This window comes from Grus americana, chromosome 5 (assembly GCF_028858705.1).
Source record: "Grus americana isolate bGruAme1 chromosome 5, bGruAme1.mat, whole genome shotgun sequence".
Classification (NCBI taxonomy): domain Eukaryota; kingdom Metazoa; phylum Chordata; class Aves; order Gruiformes; family Gruidae; genus Grus; species Grus americana.
The window spans coordinates 16,319,686-16,340,269 of NC_072856.1; the positions used below are offsets into that span (position 1 = coordinate 16,319,686).

Consider the following 20,584-nt stretch of genomic DNA (forward strand, 5'->3'; position numbering starts at 1 on the left):
CCCTACATACTGCAATTTAATGCATTTTTAAGTATAAATTCTAGCTCTGGCATTATTTTGTAATCTTCAACTGAAGCAATTTAGGCTCTTATTATCTGCTTTTTCCTCCTCTCATCAATACAGCTCTTCTTAGGGTACAAATGATGCTAGCTCTTGATCACACTCTTCTTAAATCATCTTCATGCTGTTAGCTCTGCAAAGAATGATGCCTGCTCCAGAACACTGCCATTGCTAATCACTCAAATCAGGTCTCTCATAAGGTCTATAAGGAGGAACAGCGCTGAGGACAGCAGAATGAACATGAGATTGTTTTTCTCTTCCTTTTCAAGGAATATATCTGAATGTGTACCTTTCCTTCACCTTCATGGATCACTCATCCTGCCAAGCATAAGCTCGCCTGTACAAAAGCTACTGCTGCCTTGGCTTTGGGTTGTACGAGAAACAACAGAACTACAGGCTTGAGGCATGGCCCAAAGGAGAAATGAAAAACAGCGTGAGACAGATTCAACCATGGTGGTCTCCATAGATATTTAGTGACAAAAGCAGAGATATCGATCTCAAAATGAGTGAGGAAACTGACTGAGACTCAGTGGAGTCAACACTGACTAAACAAATTATTCCTTACTGCAGGATCCTGGGCTCTGAAGCTCCACTTCACATCTGTAAGTGCACACATTCACAGAACAATGATGACAGGAAAGGGCAGAGGCTGACTGTTCTAAACAAAGTCTCACCATCAGAGACCAGGAGGTGGAGATGCAGTATGTACACTGCAGCTAAAGCTCTCAAGCTGTACTTACCCATTGCATTTTGACTGCCAGTTACCCCACAGGGAGACACATACTTTTTGACTGGTTATCTATCCAGATGGGACCTGCACATTGCCTGCCATCAGGCCAATTGCCATATGCTGCCTCTCAGCCACTAAAAAGCCAAGAAAAAGGTTTGTAGACAGTACAGGTTGCATGTTATGTCAGACTACAGCAAATAACTTCAGTAAAGTTTTCTTTCTGATCATCGTTATGCTTCATAAATCATTTTGTACCAAATTAGCCATATGAAAAGAAAGCCTCCAATATCACTCAAGGATGTAACAAGGTAGAGAAATATTCTAGAAGCTGCAGCATTATTATTCATCAGCTAGAGAAAGGCCATTGTCTAAACTGTTACACAGAGGGCTTCATACAAAAGTAGTGCTGCAACTGGGCAGGGTCCCAGCTCATCTGCTAGGCTGTACTGCAGGTTCAACTATCCCCGCACACATTGACATCTGAGAGAACTTGGCATCTTCTGCTAATGGTAACTCTGGTTCCACCAAGAAAAAAATCAGTTTCTGAATGCAAAAGCCCTTTAAGAAATTTGAAATAATTGAATCGTATTAACTTCTGAGCTTACAGGAAGAGCAGCGAGGGCTTGTGCTGCAGCATTTGAAAAGGTTCTATTAGGAAATTGTTCTGATTATTTTAATGCACACAAAAAAAATATCTGGGAAAAAAATAGTAATTGATTTTCTTCTTTACCTGAGATGCTCCATTTAGGCAAGGCACTGAAATAGGGATGTTACACAACAGCTCCAAGTGTTGTTCAGATGCTATGCATGCCTCCTGACCATCGGGAACCACTGCGTGCCTTCCAAGTTGCCCGTAGTCTGCTCTGCCCCAGGTGAATACCTTGCCAGTTTCTAAATACAAAACACAGTTCACAATTATTTATTCACTAGGTTCCTGGAACATCTGGATACCAATTCAAACACAGAACAACACTTCTTAATGCATCTTATCTAAAGCTTCAAAAGCTTGGTGAAAACTAACTAACTTCTGGGAGTAGAAGAAAAAAAAAATTAGAACTAACTAAAGACATATTATGACATACTTCTATGCAATTATTCAAGCTTCATCAACTTGTTTGCTAGCAGAAAAACATCTGTAGGGTGGCCTGGGCTATAAATGAAACCATGTCAGCAAAGCTGCATAGCCTGAACATTCTGTGTACAATATATACACTTTCGTTATACAAAGGATATGTTTTTAGCTTAACAGCTAAACACATAAAACAGCTTATTCCAAAACGTAAAATATTCTTCTCTATTCCCAGTCGTTGCCATAGAGACATCCGTCCATGTCTTGTATTTAACATACAGTTTATGTTTTCCTGATAAAAGTTACCTTCTGTCACAACTTCTGTTAGCAGAGTAACCGCCCTCAGGACAGCAACTGCTTAGTCAGGAACACCACCACAGCTGTCATTAAGCATTGGAAATGCACTGCTTTGTTTTCACAGGAATCACACATTGGCTAATGAAAGATAACTTTAAATTAAATCAGCAGTATATGGATCACCATTCTCTCAACATATTATACCAGGTTCACTGCTGCAGGACTGACACCCAAAAGCGCTTTCTCCAGTATGGATAACATCCATAAAGCAATGCTTTTTACCTTTGGTTCCCACTATTTAAAAAAAAAAAAAAAATCATACTGACAGCTTTATTTTCTTAATGAAGTAACTAGATGTCTGCAGGTAAGTGATGAAAAGCTGTCCCTTCCGGGCTTCCGATGTAAAAAGTTATATACACACAGCATAAACAGTATGTTCTCAACTCAGTTTTAAGTGGAAGCAGCAACCCCTATGCCAGCCTAGAAGGAAGCCTGCAATGACCTTGAGTTACATACACACTTCAGCCAAGCCTCAAACGCCTCTCCAGAATTGAAATCAAGTTATCAAGTCTGAGCCAAATGATGTGGATTTGAGGAAAATACAACCAAGTCAAGCAACTCAGCCTAAACACAAACACTTCTCCCATTGATAGTCAGTATAGACATACCCCACAGAGGGGTCAGGAGCAGCAAGTATCAGTCACACTGCCCAAAGATGACAACTGAGAGTTTTCTTAACACAAGCAATAACACAAACCTTCGGAAAACTCAACACCTCCCTTTCCCTTTGGGTGCTGTTAAACTGTCTTTAAGGGGACACGGGTGGACACCTGCTGGTTTGTGGAGTTTAAGCTGATAATGCATCTCATAAATGAAGTGGAAACCTCTAACTTCATATATTTAAATAGGCAAGAAGTATACACATTTTCCTTGGAAATCTGTTAGCTGTAGTATCTTTTACTCCAATCTTTGCAACAGTTTTTCAGATGCATTCTCTCAGTTCACTGATAATGCTTCCCCTGAAATAATTAAGTGATAAAATTAGTCGTCCTTTTCTCTCAAGGGCACAAAGATTTTCTTCCTTTGGAGCTTCCTAGCAGTTCAGGGAAAAGCTGAAATCAGTCACAGTCTACTTTCGATACAAGTGAGGTCTTTCAATACAGTAGTTCCATTATTTTAGATTAATGAAACTTGTTTTAATGCTTTAAGAGAACTACCAGTATACCTTTACAGAGAATAGGAAAACAGTTTGCAGTTTAAAAAACATGCTTGTTCTGGTGTGTGGTGGGTTGACCTTGGCTGGATGCCAGGTGTCCACCAAGCCACTTTGTCACTCTCCTCCCCAGCAGGACAGGAAGGGGAGAAAAATAAGATGGAAAAGAACTTGTGGGTCAATATCAAGGCAGTTTAATAAAGCAGAAGCAAAAGGCTGCACACAGAAGCAAAGGAAAACCAAAAGATTTATTCTCTACTTCCCATCAGCAGGCACTGGCTGGCTGGCCACTTCCCAGGAAGCTGGGCTTCAGTACACGTAGCAGTTGCTCCAGAAGACAAACGTCATAAATAACAAATGCCTCCTTTCTCTCAGCTTTTATTGCTCAGCAGACATCATATGGTATGGAATAGCCCTTTGGTCAGTTTGGGTCAGCTGTCCTGGCTACATGCCCTCCCAAGATCTTGCCCACCCCCAGCCTACCAATGGGGAGCAGGGGGAAATGGAGAGCGCGCCTTGGTGCTGCGCCAGCACCGCTCAGCAGTAGCCAAAACCCTGGTGCGTTAGCAACACCTTGCTGGCTACCAATACACAGCACAGCACTATGAGAGCTGCTATGGGGAAAATTAACTCCATCTCAGCCCGACCCAATGCATGGAGGTAGTATATTTTCTTTGCAGTTTGTATAGATCTCTGCTAAAAACATCTGCAGCTGCAAAAATGTTCCAAGAAGTCTCCTATATCAGTATGTTACATAGAAAATTTAAATGCAGAGTAAGCTTCAGGCTTTTACATTCAGGTTACTGCACCTATTCAGAACCCTATTAGTGGGCTGGAAAAGGACAGGCAGGCTGCTCTATTTTGTGTCTACTACAGGAACTGAAGCAGAGTTTTATGAAATTTAAAGCCAGAAAGAATTTCTATAATATCTGGTTAGATCATTAATACACCACAAGCTCTTAAGCCCTATCCACACACTGCTGTATAGATCCCCCTGTACACAGGGGCAGCAGATGTTCCTCTCAAGATTTTTGGGGAAAAGAATTTTTTCCCCAACAAAATCTGGTGCTTTGTCCAGACCCAGACATGAACAAGAAACACCAGTCACTCATATAACAAAAATGATCCTTTACATCGTCACATCAGGGTACTGCTCCATCTTGTCTCAACTCATCAGCTGATGATGTTGGGATTCAGATGAAGGCAATTTAGAATCCCAACACATACCTGACCAGTTACTCACTGAGGAAACAATTTTCCTGCCCTGCCAGTGGCCAGCAGAAACCAGGGAGCAGCTGATATGATCACTATCTTGATGATGAGCTGCTAGAGCAAGTTCTGTGCAAAGCAAACAATTCTGTTCTCCTGTGTCAAGGGGTGGTGAAAGGTGGAGGAAAGCGCAGTGGTCTACACAGCTTCCCCAACTGGGAGGTCAGAGAAAAACACCACAAACTATCTACTCTGAAGTCAAACTAAACTGCATACATAATTTCCCCTTGTGAATTAAGGGCCAATGAGTCCATCATCTCCCCCAAGCTGCTGTCTTCATGTTTAACTGTTTTTATTTTTCAGAAGCCATCTCTCTTTTCAATAGGATTAATTTGCCTACAGTTGCCATCAGCTGCTCATTGTGTCTTTAACAATGACTGGAAAAAGCCCCTCGTTCCACTATCTAGTATCTTTTCCATATGCCAGGCTCTATACAAGTTTGATTTTTTTTTTTTTCTACTACACTGTAGGTATCGGTCTCCTTAAGGTTCACTCTGCAATTCTGTTATTGGATCTATTTTTGAGGCCCTACATTGAAATTTCAACAGTAACACCAAGTTCAAATGGAAGTAATAGATTGGAAACAGTACGATCTTAGTGGTTTTATTCAGCTTTACAAAGGCTTTAAAGTATGCTCATCTCTATTATTGCAAATTATTTCAGTAAATTCAGTGGAACTGAAGAATGCAAGCATATTTGAAGGATTAAAACCAGATAGCAATAATGCTTAGCTATAACAAAACATCTTCCATCCACAGATTCTATTTTCTTTCACTGGACAAGCAAGCATAGAATTACTTAAACATGCAAAACCAAACAGAGCCTTCAGGAGAATGTAAACTGGTTCTGTTCACAAACAGAAATAATTGTAATTAACTTTTGCCTATTTTGCCACTATCAGGGAAACTAGTTTCAGGTAGTTATTGGTAGGCAAACATGGAGAACATTCATTAAAAAAATTAAAGCCAGATAAATTAATTTTTGCTTTTAGGAATAACTTCTTGAATGCCCAAAGATTAGGTAAGCAACTAGCTCCTTTTCAGTACTCATCAACTCACTTCTCATCGACAGAAATTCATTCCCCAGACTTGCTCCTCTTTGGTAAGCATTCCCCCCCTTATGCTCAGTCTCCTGCTAATGGTCCTATTTTTCAGCTGAACACATCTGCCTAGGGATCCTTTTAAAAAAATAAAATAAATCTGTCTTTTCTGTGAGAGAACCTAACAGAAGCTGATTTAGAAGTGTCTTCTCTATGAAATACTGATTATACTTTTGGAAGGAAAAAAAAAGTCTCAAGTGGAAATTTCAGGCTGAGACAAACACCAATGCATGGAAAATTCCACCCAAAAAGGTTAAAGTTTCGTCAAAATCCTAAGCAAAAGAAAGCACCAAGTTATGACAGAAAGTGCTAAGCAATTGTAATGAGAGGTATTGCTACTGTGCAGCTTATAATATAGATGATATTTTAAAGTGTTCTAAGAATATTTGAGAAAAAGACATTAGTCATACAGAGTAAGGAGGTTGCAGGATGAATTACTTAAGAATGAAGGGTGATATAACAAGGAGTGTTGGTCTAATATTAGACTAGAACAGATTTTAATTAGAAGTCAAGAAAACATACACAGTGATGAGTCAACTGGACAGAGTACATCAACCATGGAAGTGGCTGAGGCATCAGAAAATGAGATATTTCATACCAGACTTCATACAGTAAGAGGGCATAGAAGGCAGGAGTTATTTCTACAACTTGTGTGAAAGAAAAAAAACATATAAAGTGGAAAGCTTTTACAGTTCTTCTAAGACCTTGATCTTGCCGTGTTCTGAGCATGGAGGCTCCAATTCCAAAAGGCATTTCAATTCCTCAACTGTGAACATCCACTTTGTCCCAGATGACTTCATTGCGACTGTTCCTTTTTTCAGCAGGCAAATGCTACATCAAATAAAGGCCAGAGGGTTCAATAACATTTGGAATTAGGGAGTAATAGATACAATTCATGCATCCTGCATCCTGCATCATTCTAACATACAACCTGAACAAAACATACAGTACAGGAGTTCAGAGAGCTAGAAGAAAAGGGCATAGGTCAGAAGATTTTTAAGAAAGCTTCCCAACAGCCCCTTAAGCAAATAGTACCTACAACAGCATGCTACATTATTTGAGATTCTACATGGTTATACAGATCTAGTTTCCTCCTGCTCTTTAAAGTGTAAACACAGCAGTCTGCATCAGTATTCATACAGCAGCAAATCATCTGAAACACATGCTCACGTCCCTCACAGAATACAGATGAAGGTATGTGCATATTCAAGTACTTGCAGCACTATGCTAGGCACTCCACTACCAGAAAGGCTCCTCTGCATTTTCTTCACATCATCCTCCTGTCCTTATGCTATCACAAAGCATAGACAGTTGAGAATGGCCTCAAAATTATAAGTTCACAACCTTTGAGTATTGCAAATCCAGCAACATTGCATAAAGCACTTCTAGTTGCTTCCTGCCCGACACTGTAGCTCTTACTGTGCTGCTTTATGGTGCTGCTGAGGCTGTAGAGCATGTCATTTTTCCCTTTTAGCACTTTCTTAATCAATCTGCTTAGCCACATAAGTATTTGGAGACAATTAGCAATAAAAAAAAGCATTTTAGTTTTAAAAACAAGTTGGTTTCTCAGTAAAACACAACAAATAGGAACATTAAAATTTACTTATTTTCACTAGATCCAGATTTATTTTATATCAATTTTCCCATTTAAAGATAATATCATGATTGCACTAGTGTTATCTCTGTGAAGCCTCTATTTGGTACCCAGGAAAGATTTGAACTATCCTTTCATAAATACTAGATGAAAGAGTTCATCTAGGCTATCTGAATTCATGGTTGCATTAACAATTTCTTCTTAAATGAACTCTGGATATTCACGCTGAATGCTTAATCTCATTCAGACTTGAAATAGGAAGTTGTATATGAAATTCCTAATGCTTCCTTTCACACAAAAATTCACAGGAGCAGGTATTAAAAAAATTTACATTTAGAGGCTGCCTCTGCCTCCTCCCTGCCCCACAGCAGGCAAACCAGCACCTCTCCCAGTTACAAATCTCTGCCGTCCTTCAGGACAATCACTAATGTCCTTCAACCGTTTTGAGAAACTTCCTTGTCTACCTAGAAACAGCCTCTGTGCAGGCCAACCTCACAGAAAAACATTCATCCATCCCTTCCCTGATTCCTTCTTGGCTGAAGACAGCTTTAATTCAGCAGCTGGAAACCAGGCATCACTACCACACCTACAGTCTGTACCCGTGCATGGTTTCAGTACAAAGCAGGATTATCTGCCCTGACAAAGGTTTAAATGGCTGGTTCACCCTCTTGCACGGGAGTTCAGTGTACCAGAGCTTCCTGCATCTCAACACATCTTCTTTCTACGACCTCCTTACAGATTTCTACATCTTTATATAATAAGGCACGCTCCTGAATTTTTTATTCATTTACAATAGCTATTAAACATGTATCGCTAAACCACAAATCTATGCATAGTACTGAGGTCATGCCTCTTCAGGAAAATTCAGACAAAACACCAATAGCATTCCAGGGACATCAGCAATAGAAAATTAGAGATCATTTCAATTGCCATTTTCAGCCTTCTGCAGTCACATGTTGCAATATATAACTAGTTCAGAATAGTCCACAGAGCATCTACTCAACATGCTTGTCCTGGTTCTGGCAAGGACAGAGTTAATTTCACAAGGAGCCAGGACAGGTGACCCAAGCTGGCCGGGGGCTATTCCATACCATGTGACATCATGCTCACCATAAAAGGGGGCTGGTCGGGCAGGGGCAGGTTGGGTGTGGCTCCGGGACAGGCTGAGCGTCTGGTTGGTCGGTCCTGGGATCGGTAAATTGTTCTTTGTTATCACCCATTGTGAATATCTGTTATCAGTACTGTTGTTGATTGTTTCCCTCTCCCTTGCTGTCCCAGTAAACTGCCCTTATCCCAACCCTCGAGGCTTTGCCGTTGTTTTTCCGTTCTCTTCCCCAGCCCGCCGGGGGAGGGGTGAGTGAGTGGTGCGTGGCACCCAGCTACCGGCTGGGGCTAAACCATGTCAGTCCTTTTTGGCGCCCAACGTGGGGCTCGAAGGGTTGTGATAACGACAAGTTTGAAAAAACAAAGTTGTTATAAGTATCTATAATGTTATTGAAACAGTTGCTGGTCATAATGATGTTCTGTTTGGTCACATGGCTCTGGTTTGTAAACCCGTGTTTACTCTATGTAATCCCTGCGGCGCTGTTTATCATCTCTGGGAGAGGGGTGTATGTTCTCATGTTGTTGTATTGTGTGATAATGACTTATGATAAGATATCATTGACGGTCATGAGTCTGAGCTGGTACTTGTATGTAGTATTTCTGTCAGGCCCATACCTTGGTCAGTATCTTTCAGAACTGATTAATAATTGCACCCAATCTATGGGAAAGACAGGGGGGGATACCTTCTCTCACTCTTTCACCTCCCCTTTTCCCTTTTGGTTGGTTACAACAATTTTTGAGAATTTTGAATACCCTTGGAATGTTCAGGCCAGTATATTCCTATTGCTATGTCTCCTGCATGCTTTCCAACTCCTGTTCAGGGTTAGCAAAAATTGTTTCAAGAATACCACCCAAGGATCTTCCCCAAGGCTGAATGGTCAGGGCTGGCATGGCATGTGGGAGACTATGGGCGGGTATCTAGAGACCTTCTCACCCCCAATGGTTTGGAGCTTCACTCCCGAACAACTGCAAGACCCTGATAAAATGGTAGAATATTTGAAAGGAAAATGCTGTGGGGATTCTAAGGAGACACAACTTACTGCACTGTGCTGGGCCCTGGCCACAATCTATCAAACACTGCTTGAGAGTAGACAGCACCACCCAGAGGGAGAGAGCAGACCCACAGGCACCGCAGCTGCCCAAGCTCCCGCAACAGGCACTGCAGCTACCCAAACCCCCGCAACAGGCACTGTAGCCGAGCCAAAAGATCAACCCATACCAGTATCAGTCGCCCCTATACACAAAAAGAAATACACAAGGAAATCGGTTCGCTTAGTGAAAGATGATGATGAATCGGGACCATCACGAGAACAAGAAGAGCCAGAACCAGAAGTGATCACCCGATCCCTGTCCCTGAGTGAGCTGCGAGATATGCGGAAAGATTTCAGCCGCCTTCCAGGGGAGCACATTATTACCTGGCTGCTCCGCTGCTGGGATAACGGGGCCAGTAGCCTGGAACTGGAGGGCAGGGAGGCCAAGCAGCTAGGTTCCTTGTCTAGGGAAGGGGGAATTGACAAGGCAATTGGGAAGAAGGCACAGGCCCTGAACCTCTGGAGGTGACTCCTGTCAAGTGCGAGGGAAAGGTATCCTTTCAGTGAAGATGTTGTATGTCGGCCAGGCAAGTGGAGCACTACGGAGAGAGGTATCCAATATCTGAGGGAATTATCTGTGTGGGACATGCTTTATTATGATCCGGACAGTGCACAGTTGCCCACAGACCCCGATGAAGTCCAGTGTACCCGACCCATGTGGTGAAAATTTGTACGAAGTGCACCATCATCGTACGCCAATTCACTGGCAGTCATCGACTGGAAAAGTGAAGAGGCACCCACAGTGGACGAAGTGGCTGGCCGACTCTGGCAATATGAAGAGAGCCTTTCTTCCTCCCTCGTCTCGGCTGTGGAGAAACTGTCCCAGGACGTCCGGCAACTCAAAGAGGATATATCTTACTCCCCACCTGTACAGACCTGTATTGCAGCTGTTAGGAATAAGCGTTTTTCTGCTCCAGAGAGGGGATATAGAGCATACACACCACGAGATATCCTGTGGTTTTATCTGCGTGACCACGGAGAAGACATGAGGAAATGGGATGGGAAGCCTACCTCAACCCTGCGGGCACGAGTACATGAGCTACAAGGCAAGACAGCTGTAAAAAGGGACTCTTCCAGAAAGAATGCCGCTCCAGTTTCCACCCGGCAGCCCCCCAGACCAAGTGAAAGGTCTGATCGTACTTATGATCCTCTTGAAGGGACTTCTAAGTCCTTTTTGCAAGAGGTGAATAGTGACTATGATGAGCAGGATTAGAGGGGCCCTGCCTCCAGCCAGGTGGAGGAAAGGGACAATAGGGTTTATTGGACTGTGTGGATCCGATGGCCTGGCACATCGGACCCACAAGAGTACAAAGCCCTAGTGGACACTGGTGCACCTTACTGCCATCAAACTATGAAGGGGTGGAACCGATATCTATTTCTGGTGTGACGGGGGGATCCCAACAGTTGACTCTGTTGGAGGCTGAAGTAAGTCTAACTAGGAATGAGTGGCAAAAGCACCCCATTGTGACTGGGCCAGAGGCTCCGTGCATCCTGGGCATAGATTACCTCCGGAAAGGGTATTTCAAAGATCCAAAAGGCTACCGGTGGGCTTTTGGAATAGCTGCTTTGGAAGCGGAGGAAATTGAACCATTGTCTAGTTTGCCCGGTCTCTCGGAGGACCCTTCTGTTGTAGGGTTGCTGAGGGTTGAAGAGCAACAGGTGCCGATTGCTACCACAACTGTGCTCCTGCGGCAATACCGCACCAACAGAGACTCCCTGGTTCCCATCCACAAGCTAATTCGTCAAGTGGAGGGTCAGGGAGTGATCAGCAGAACCCGCTCACCCTTTAACAGTCCCATATGGCCAGTGCAGAAGTCCAATGGAGAGTGGAGGCTGACGGTAGACTATCGTGGCCTGAATGAAGTCACACCGCCGATGAGTGCTGCTGTGCCAGACATGCTGGAGCTTCAATATGAACTGGAGTCAAAGGCAGCCAAATGGTATGCCACAATTGATATAGCTAATGCATTTTTCTTGATCCCTTTGGCAGCAGTTTGCCTTCACTTGGAGAGGTGTCCAGTACACCTGGAATCGACTGCCCCAGGGGTGGAAACACAGCCCCACCATTTGCCATGGACTGATCCAGACTGCACTGGAAAAGGGCGAAGCCCCAGAGCACCTGCAATACATTGATGACTTCATTGTATGGGGCAACTCAGCAGAGGAAGTTTCTGAGAAAGGGAAGAAAATAATCCAAATCCTGCTGCAGGCTGGCTTTGTCATAAAACGAAGTAAGGTGAAGGGGCCTGCGCAGGAAATCCAGTTTTTAGGAATAAGGTGGCATGATGGGCGGCGTCAGATCCCAATGGATATTATCAACAAAATAGCAGCCATGTCTTCACCAACCAACAAAAAGGAGACACAGGCCTTCTTAGGTGTTGTGGGTTTCTGGAGAATGCACATTCCGAATTACAGTCTAATAGTAAGCCCTCTCTACCGCGTAACCCAGAAGAAGAATGATTTTAAATGGGGCCCTGAGCAACGACAAGCTTTTGAACAAATTAAACAGGAAATAGTTCATGCCGTAGCTCTTGGGCCAGTCCGGGCAGGACCAGATGTAAAAAATGTTCTGTACACCGCAGCCGGGGAGAATGGCCCTACCTGGAGTCTCTGGCAGAAAGCACCAGGGGAGACTCAAGGTCGACCCCTGGGGTTTTGGAGTCTGGGATACAGAGGATCTGAGGCCCACTACACTCCAACAGAAAAGGAGATATTGGCAGCCTATGAAGGGGTTCGAGCTGCTTCAGAGGTGATTGGCACTGAAGCACAGCTCCTCTTGGCACCCCGACTGCCAGTGCTGGGCTGGATGTTCAAAGAGAGGGCTCCTTCTACACATCATGCAACCGATGCTACGTGGAGTAAGTGGGTTGCACTGATTACACAGCGGGCTCAAATAGGAAGCCCCAGTCGTCCAGGAATTCTGGAAGTGATCACAGACTGGCCAGAAGGGAAAGATTTCGGAATGTCGCCAGAGGAGGAGGTGACACGTGCTGAAGAAGCCCCACCGTATAATAAACTAACAGAAGATGAGAAACCATATGCCCTCTTCACTGATGGGTCCTGTCGCATCGTGGGAAAGCATCGAAGGTGGAAGGCCGCTGTATGGAGTCCTACACGGCGAGTTGCAGAAGCTGCTGAAGGAGAAGGTGAATTGAGCCAGTTTGCAGAGGTGAAAGCCATCCAGCTGGCTTTAGATATTGCTGAAAGAGAAAAGTGGCCAACACTGTACCTCTATACTGACTCATGGATGGTGGCCAATGCCCTGTGGGGGTGGTTACAGCAGTGGAAGCGAAACAACTGGCAACGCAGAGGCAAACCCATCTGGGCTGCCCCATTGTGGCAAGATATTGCTGCCCGACTAGAGAAGCTAGTTGTAAAGGTACGTCATGTAGATGCCCACGTACCCAAGAGTTGGGCCACTGAGGAACATCAGAACAACCAGCAGGTGGATCAGGCTGCCAAGATTGAAGTGGCTCAGGTGGATTTGGACTGGCAGCGTAAGGGTGAATTATTTATAGCTCAGTGGGCCCATGACACCTCAGGCCATCAAGGAAGAGATGCGACATATAGATGGGCCCGTGATCGAGGGGTGGACTTGAGCATGGACGCCATCTCACAGGTCATCCATCAATGTGAAACATGCGCCGCCATCAAGCAAGCCAAGCGGGTAAAGCCTCTGTGGTATGGAGGCCGATGGTTGAAATATAAATATGGGGAAGCATGGCAAATTGACTACATCACGCTCCCACAAAGCCGCCAAGGCAAGCATTATGTTCTTACAATGGTGGAAGCAACCACTGGATGGCTGGAAACATATCCTGTGCCCCATGCCACTGCCCGGAACACCATCTTGGGTCTTGAAAAGCAAGTCCTGTGGCGACATGGCACCCCAGAGAGAATTGAGTCAGACATCGGGACTCATTTTCGGAACAACCTCATAGACACCTGGGCCAAAGAGCATGGTATTGAGTGGGTGTATCACATCCCCTACCATGCACCAGCCTCTGGGAAAATTGAAAGGTACAATGGACTGCTAAAAACTACCCTGAGAGCAATGGGTGGTGGGACCCTCAAACACTGGGACACACATTTAGCAAAGGCCACCTGGTTAGTTAACACTAGGGGATCTGCCAATTGAGCTGGCCCTGCCCAATCAAAATTTCCATGCCCAGTAGAAGGGGATAAAGTTCCTGTAGTGCGCATGAAAAATATGTTGGGTAAAACAGTTTGGGTTATCCCTGCTTCAGGCAAAGGCAAGCCCATCTGCAGGATTGCTTTTGCTCAGGGACCAGGGTGCACTTGGTGGGTGATGAGAAAAGATGGGGAAGTCCAGTGTGTACCCCAAGGGGATTTGATTTTAGGTGAAAATAGCCAATAAATCAAATTGTATGATATTGATAGCTATATACTGTATCAATGGTATGACCATAAGAATCACCCAAAACTAATGAAGGATGGACTGTGAAACTGAACAAAGCGCCATGATGATGGAACTAGAACTGACTTCAACTGGTGCCCAGGAACTTCATTAAAAATCACATCTTTGACATCCAGACTGTGATCATGGACCACACCAGATACACCAGCCGTGAAAACCCTGGATGTAGCGTGCAACAATCCACGCACCATTGCTCCTGCTCTGAGAGACTGTAATGGCAGATGGAACCCAAAAGCCATGGACTAAATGAACTTGACAGGCATTTTAGAGCGATAGCCCGTAGAGTTAAGAGAATGGTGTCTGTGAAATAATCTGGGCATGACGTAGATGGTATGGAATAAGGGGTGGATAATGTCCTGGTTCTGGCAAGGACAGAGTTAATTTCACAAGGAGCCAGGACAGGTGACCCAAGCTGGCCGGGGGCTATTCCATACCATGTGACATCATGCTCACCATAAAAGGGGGCTGGTCGGGCAGGGGCAGGTTGGGTGTGGCTCCGGGACAGGCTGAGCGTCTGGTTGGTCGGTCCTGGGATCGGTAAATTGTTCTTTGTTATCACCCATTGTGAATATCTGTTATCAGTACTGTTGTTGATTGTTTCCCTCTCCCTTGCTGTCCCAGTAAACTGCCCTTATCCCAACCCTCGAGGCTTTGCCGTTGTTTTTCCGTTCTCTTCCCCAGCCCGCCGGGGGAGGGGTGAGTGAGTGGTGCGTGGCACCCAGCTACCGGCTGGGGCTAAACCATGTCAATACTGCAGTTCACAAGGGTTTCCAAGCACCCTATAAATAGGTTTAAACCTGTAACAAAAGGCCACAAGTGCCATAGGAAGAGAACCATAAGGACATTGCCAGCCTTCCTGCAACAGCTATGGATTTATCAGTTAAAACTCCTATAGTCTTCAAGTGGGCCAAAAATTTCTGCCATTCTGAGCTCCGTCATACATCCCCAAATCTGGTGACCAACTGAATCACAAGCATGTGGGCAAGACAAACCAACAAGACACCTAAGGGATTTCACACCACTAGAATCAGTGGGTCATCTATGATCCACCAAACAACTGGCTTCCCGATGTGACCCATGCCTATCGCTAAAAAAGAAAAAAAAAAAAGAGGAAATTTAAGAAATGAACCTAGAAGACAATTATGCATCATGAAAGAAGATTCATCCAAACAGGAGGAACTCTATTGCATAGCATTAATGTAAACAGATACAGCATAAGGGAACATCATCTGGTCTCCTTTCAGAGCCTCCTGGAAATATCAAAACATTAAACATCCAATGAGTGGTATGATAATGTGATGTAATGGAAAATATCAGCTGGGCAGAGAAAACTATGAGGATGTGGGAGACTCTCCAAGAGAAGACAGTGGGACTGTGACAGCCTTCTAGCACAGACTAAAAGGTTCAAAGCATGTACTGAGAACTCCTTAGGCAACAGTTTACACCAATACAGCTTAAGAACCAAATAGTTGTTCTCACCCCTAAGCCACCAGCCTTCACTGTGCTTGAACTATTTATGACAGGGAAGGTAAACCAAGCCAAGGAATCGATCTGGCTGAAAAACAGCCTTGGGAAACGGGAGCTTGGCAACAGCAAAGATTGCTAAAGGCAGTGCTGTATTAAGTCAATGTAATATTCTGTATGATCGGCTAGAGATAACTTGCAGTTTCACATCACATGCTAAGTTTATCATGCACTTCAACAGATCCATCTTCATCAGGACTGTCGACACCATTAAACATCTGAATAGCTTTGACTATATCATTAAAAAACAGGTTTGCTGCTTCTTTTTTGCTACCATAGTTACACCAAGTTTGTCTCAAGAAGGGCAATGTTCAGTTAATGAGATTATTCACATACTTAATAGCATGCTTCACTGCTTTGGAAGATGGGACAAAAATAAGTTTTGAGTATGGCAAATTCCAAGACTCTCTAGATACCTTGGATGTCCTGCCTCTGGGTTTGGGTTTTAGATGGGATAAAGGCTATTTTGCTTTTACAGGAGAGACTGGAAACGAAGTACCATACAAAGCTTGGAATAAATTGAAAGAAAAATTAAAATTAAAAAGAAGTTAAATGCTTGTAAAGTTGTGTTCATACTACTGATACCAAACAGATATATGATCTTGGCTCAAAAAAGAAAAGGCGGAGAGAAGGTCATGAAGTTCATGCTATCATAAAACAAAGCTGGGGAAGGGAGTTGGGGGCAGGGGGAGATGTTAAAGCACCTATCGCACTTTGCATTCATCCTCCAAGATGAGAAAAATTCCCTTCTTGTTTCTCTCCACTCATGATTAGAGAGTCATGACAGCCTCACCAGCTGTGCCTCTGGCTCATTTTAAATTCAAACTACGATACATATCTCACTTTTAGACTTTTAATAGCAATGCCTTAAAATGCAGATTGCTGGCTAAATTTAGTTACATGATTAAAAACAAATCTAACTCATCTCTACCCAGCAAACAGAACTGCTGCATTCAAGGTTCAATAGAGGACTTAAGTCTTCATCTAAAACCAAAGTCCTAACAAAAAAGAAGAAAGAAAAAAAAAAAGAAAATCAAGACAATTTAGTGATGCCTCTAAAAAAGCAGGATGCATAAAACATTAACCAGCTATGGAAAACTATCTGCAAATGCATCATAGTATACCATAGGGTTTTTGTTCTGTACTTCTGCAAATAAATTCTGCACTATGCTACTACAGCAGTATGAGTCATACACTTTCACTGACATTCTATATTTATATCTCCATGCCCTTCTGCACTGTTATATGCTTTCTTCCATACAGGCCTCCCTAACCTGGAATTTCCTTTCTTCTGCAGTTCAGCATCTCTTCCTCTAACATTCCTCAGAAAACTGAATAGATATTTCATTCTGAACACTTTTTCAATTCTTTCTAGACACCATTTTGAAAAAGCAACACCCTTGAACTATTATAACACAAGACATACGCTTTTATTTGTTCACAATTATTTTTCTTGCGTCTTATTTCCTACTCTTTGTAAATTGACTGCCCAGGCATTTATCCCCTTTGAGACAAGGTCCAGGTCTTGTTTCATTAGATGTAACACAGCACAGTGCTACAGAAAATCTCATTCAGAGATTACAAATTGATTACAAATTAGAATATATCCATGTTTTCCAGATCATTTTATGAAAAGTATTACCGATAGCTTCAATCATGCCAACATTTGTGAATCTGCCTGATTTGGAGAATACAAGTGATCCTGCTACTCTCAATATCCCATTGGCATCTGAGCCTACCCAAGAAGTAACATGCATCTGTCTACAAGAGATAAACCAAATGAAGTTAATATAAAGTTCCCGGTGCTAATATTTACCTTATCAAAAAACTCAAGGGCATGCTGCGGAAATAGAGACACAGAAGTATCACAAGAAATGCTCTTGAATGGCAGTCTCAAGAACTGGGCTTTTTTTGCTTTTGTCCACAAGATACATTCCCAAGAACAAATATTCAGAGATCATTTGCACAGAGATTTCACTAGGCTACAAGCCTCAGACATGCACAGAGAGACACAATACCTAGAAAGAAACAGGAAGCATTATAAAAACAGAGCATTAGATGACCAATCCTGGGACTTGCTAAGTGGCTTTAACTTTCCCAGCAGCTCCAGAAGCAGCTGAGTTCTACATCCAACGGAGTTGAACCCTAACTGCGTGCTGTTCTTAAGAAACAAAGTACAGAAATATAACAGTATCACAAAACCAGCAATGGCACCTCCAGAGCTTCCCAGGGGATCACCCCACTTGTTCAGAGTCAGAACCATTAGAACAGCAACTACAATTGACTAAGAGTGGGCTGTTCACCTCAAATAACAAGCAGCTCTAACTGCAGCATTCTCACTGACAGGGGGAACAAAACAGTCTGAAAGAGGATGAGAAGGAAAATTCATGCCCTTTGAAGTCAAGAGATGGATAATGAGCAATAAGGTGATGTATTCCCTCTGGAATGTTATCCCCATTTTTCCCTACTCCCACGAGAAACTGAGTTAGACAGTATGGAGGGAGAAGGAAAAAAAAAAAAACCAACAAGATTCCACTGCGAACTATGGATCGGCAAGATGCTTAACATCAATGAGACTGCAGGGACAGAGGGGACAAAGGTGTAAATAGTTGCATAATGGTGAAAGTATCTAAATGCCATTTATGCCCTGAAAAAATTCCATCATCTACAAGAGCATGCTAACCAGCTAGCATAGCTCCCTTTGACTCCTGCCTTCTTGTTCCAGCTCAGACCTCTAACTCTTTAGAATTCACATATTAAGAGACTGACTATGAGATGTTTTTAGCATTTCAGAGCTACAGGACACAGAGCATGAGGCAGAAGTTCAGATCTGGAAGTCTGAAAATTTAGAGACATTTTAGAAATATGACCACCTATGCAAATATAATGCAAGTCCTCCCTGTAAAGAAATCTGAAATTCCCTGCAAAGAGGGAATTATACTAATGAGATTTACTTCTGATATTTACCAAATGAAGCAATAGCTGACCACAGCCACTTCTGTATAGCTATAGCATCTGTATTTGCTTGCACATCTGTGTTTAAGGATTACCTAAGTATGTACATGAACAGGGTTGTAATGTAAGTATTGATGTGCTATGCTGCCTGTTAATAAGAGGGGTTTAGGTTTGAAAGTGAGAGAGGGGAGAAGAAAAAAAAAAAGAAGATAACTTTTCTCCTTAGGATTAAGGAGGGAACAACAATGAAAGTAAGAACAAAAAGCTCCTGGCTCTTCATGGCCTTCTTTTCCCTGACATTAAAAAGAGTGTTGATCAAAAGAAGCAGCACCCTCCCATTCATGCTTCACAGATTACAATGAGATAGGACAGCTTGTAAAGATACCACAAGTTTTCTCCTGCCCTAAAGCAGATGGCCGGGTGGGGAAGAGTCATTGCTTTGCTCTGAAGTGAAAAGCTTAAAAATCAGACACTCAGAAAACAATTTACATGTCAAGTTTGTGTCTACAGAGGCTCAGTTCACTGCAGGGACTTGAATCCCAAGGGCATGGGGCAACCTGATTTTGATGGCTCTGGTGGATTAGAGAAACTTTAAGTAACTACCCTAGATTTTTAAATTGGACACATCAGCAGTTTGTTACATTTCAACTATCAGCTTCTGCCTGTGTGCATGCCCATGGTGTTCTGGGTTTGTTGGCTTGGGTTTTGCAACCTCTAGCAAAGTGAGCAAGCAAGAGGAGACAAGCACAAAAGGATTTAACACCCTTCTTTGTACTGTGTGACTTGTCAGGGTGATTCTTCAAACCAGATGAACTTCTAGAAATCCACACTGCCACCCTTGTATTGTCCTCATAGCCTGACCTTCTCTTCTGGCAGTTGCATTGTCCATTTTCATTTAAATGAACTGCTTTGGCTCTACTTGGCTGTGTAACTAGCAGGCACAAGCCTGAAAGAAAACATTTGTGTACAGGCAAATTCCTACAAAACAACCATTGCCTGTTATAAGGTCCAAAACTTGACATGAGAAATGCCAAACTGATTTTGAGTTTGCTTACTATTTCAGGGTAGAAAGGACAAGTAGGAAGACATGGTCCTAAAGGAGTGTCTGTGTATATATTTTGGGCAGGTTTGTAAAGGTAAGTTTTTAGAAATTCTAGAAAAATAAAATTTCCTATATTCATTATAAGATCTTAGCAAAACTGACATAAAGCACTGTCCCTGAATAGATCTTTGTCTTCACAATGTTTTGTGCAATTTTTCTTTTCATTAAATGACACTGAATACAAGCAAGAATGAGTTACCTAAGGAAGCCTCACCCCTCCTAGGGTTTCTATTCTGCATGAATCAGGTGCTAATACCTTATTGTCTAGGTCTTTGTCCCAAAAAAGGGAACTTAGAACTACTGTAATTATTTTATTCTTATTATATACTGTGTTCCTCATAATACTGGACAGTGAAGAAAGCAGAACTGAACCAAGCTCTTAAATTCAGCAGAACATCCCCAAAACCTAAAAGTGGATCTTCAGGGGCATAAATAAATGCAATTCCCCTCCATGTGCAGATCTCAATCTCAGCTGTTTGGGATCCAAACAGAATACATGTACCTCCACTGAGAGACAGTCTTTGCACTTAAGTTCAAACAGAAACTACAAAAACAAACAAACAAACAAAAACAACAGAAACAAAAAAAACCCCACAAACACAGAGGGAATTGCACCTGAGTTTCAAGAACCATGCCACAAACTGGGCTTGAAATAGCTCCTTCTCCTCCTATACAAGAGAGGACTTAAAAAACAACACAAGTGCACAAAAAAACTTGCAAACTCCCCTTCAAAATTTCCCTTGGGGTTGGAATGATTTTTTTCTTCTTCAGTGCCACTGAGACTGAGCCTCACTTAGCAACAAGAGCTTGCTGCACAGGTGCTGGAGGCCAGCTCTGGGCCGTGCCTCTCCAAGCAAGTACATCCAGTGTCCACTGACAGCTGTTCCTATTCACTGGACTTCCTCAAGTTCATTGGTTTGGCCCTCTTTAGCTTTTGGTTGCAAGTTTCTCAAGGTAGCAGGTTCATCTTGCTACATGGTGTTAGTGCTTCCATGCATATAGTTATAAAAAAAGAGTATCCAAAATATACTGCCAAAAT

The 20,584-nt window shown here is 43.0% G+C and overlaps 1 protein-coding gene across 9 annotated transcripts in view; it reads right to left on the bottom strand.

The window, feature by feature from the left end:
• SERGEF (secretion regulating guanine nucleotide exchange factor) overlaps nucleotides 1-20,584 on the bottom strand; it is a 167,821-nt gene that overhangs the window by 122,038 nt on the left and 25,199 nt on the right. For 8 of the 9 annotated variants that reach the window (XR_008577214.1, XR_008577215.1, XR_008577213.1 and 5 more), the window contains one exon: nucleotides 1,521-1,681. Coding sequence is in view for 3 of the 9 variants with exons in the window: in XM_054826098.1 (XP_054682073.1) it covers nucleotides 1,521-1,681 (161 nt within the window). In the remaining 6 variants the exon portion in view is untranslated. Of the gene's footprint in view, nucleotides 1-800; nucleotides 925-1,520; nucleotides 1,682-20,584 lie in introns of all 9 variants that reach the window. The other variant, XR_008577216.1, reaches the window with a different exon arrangement.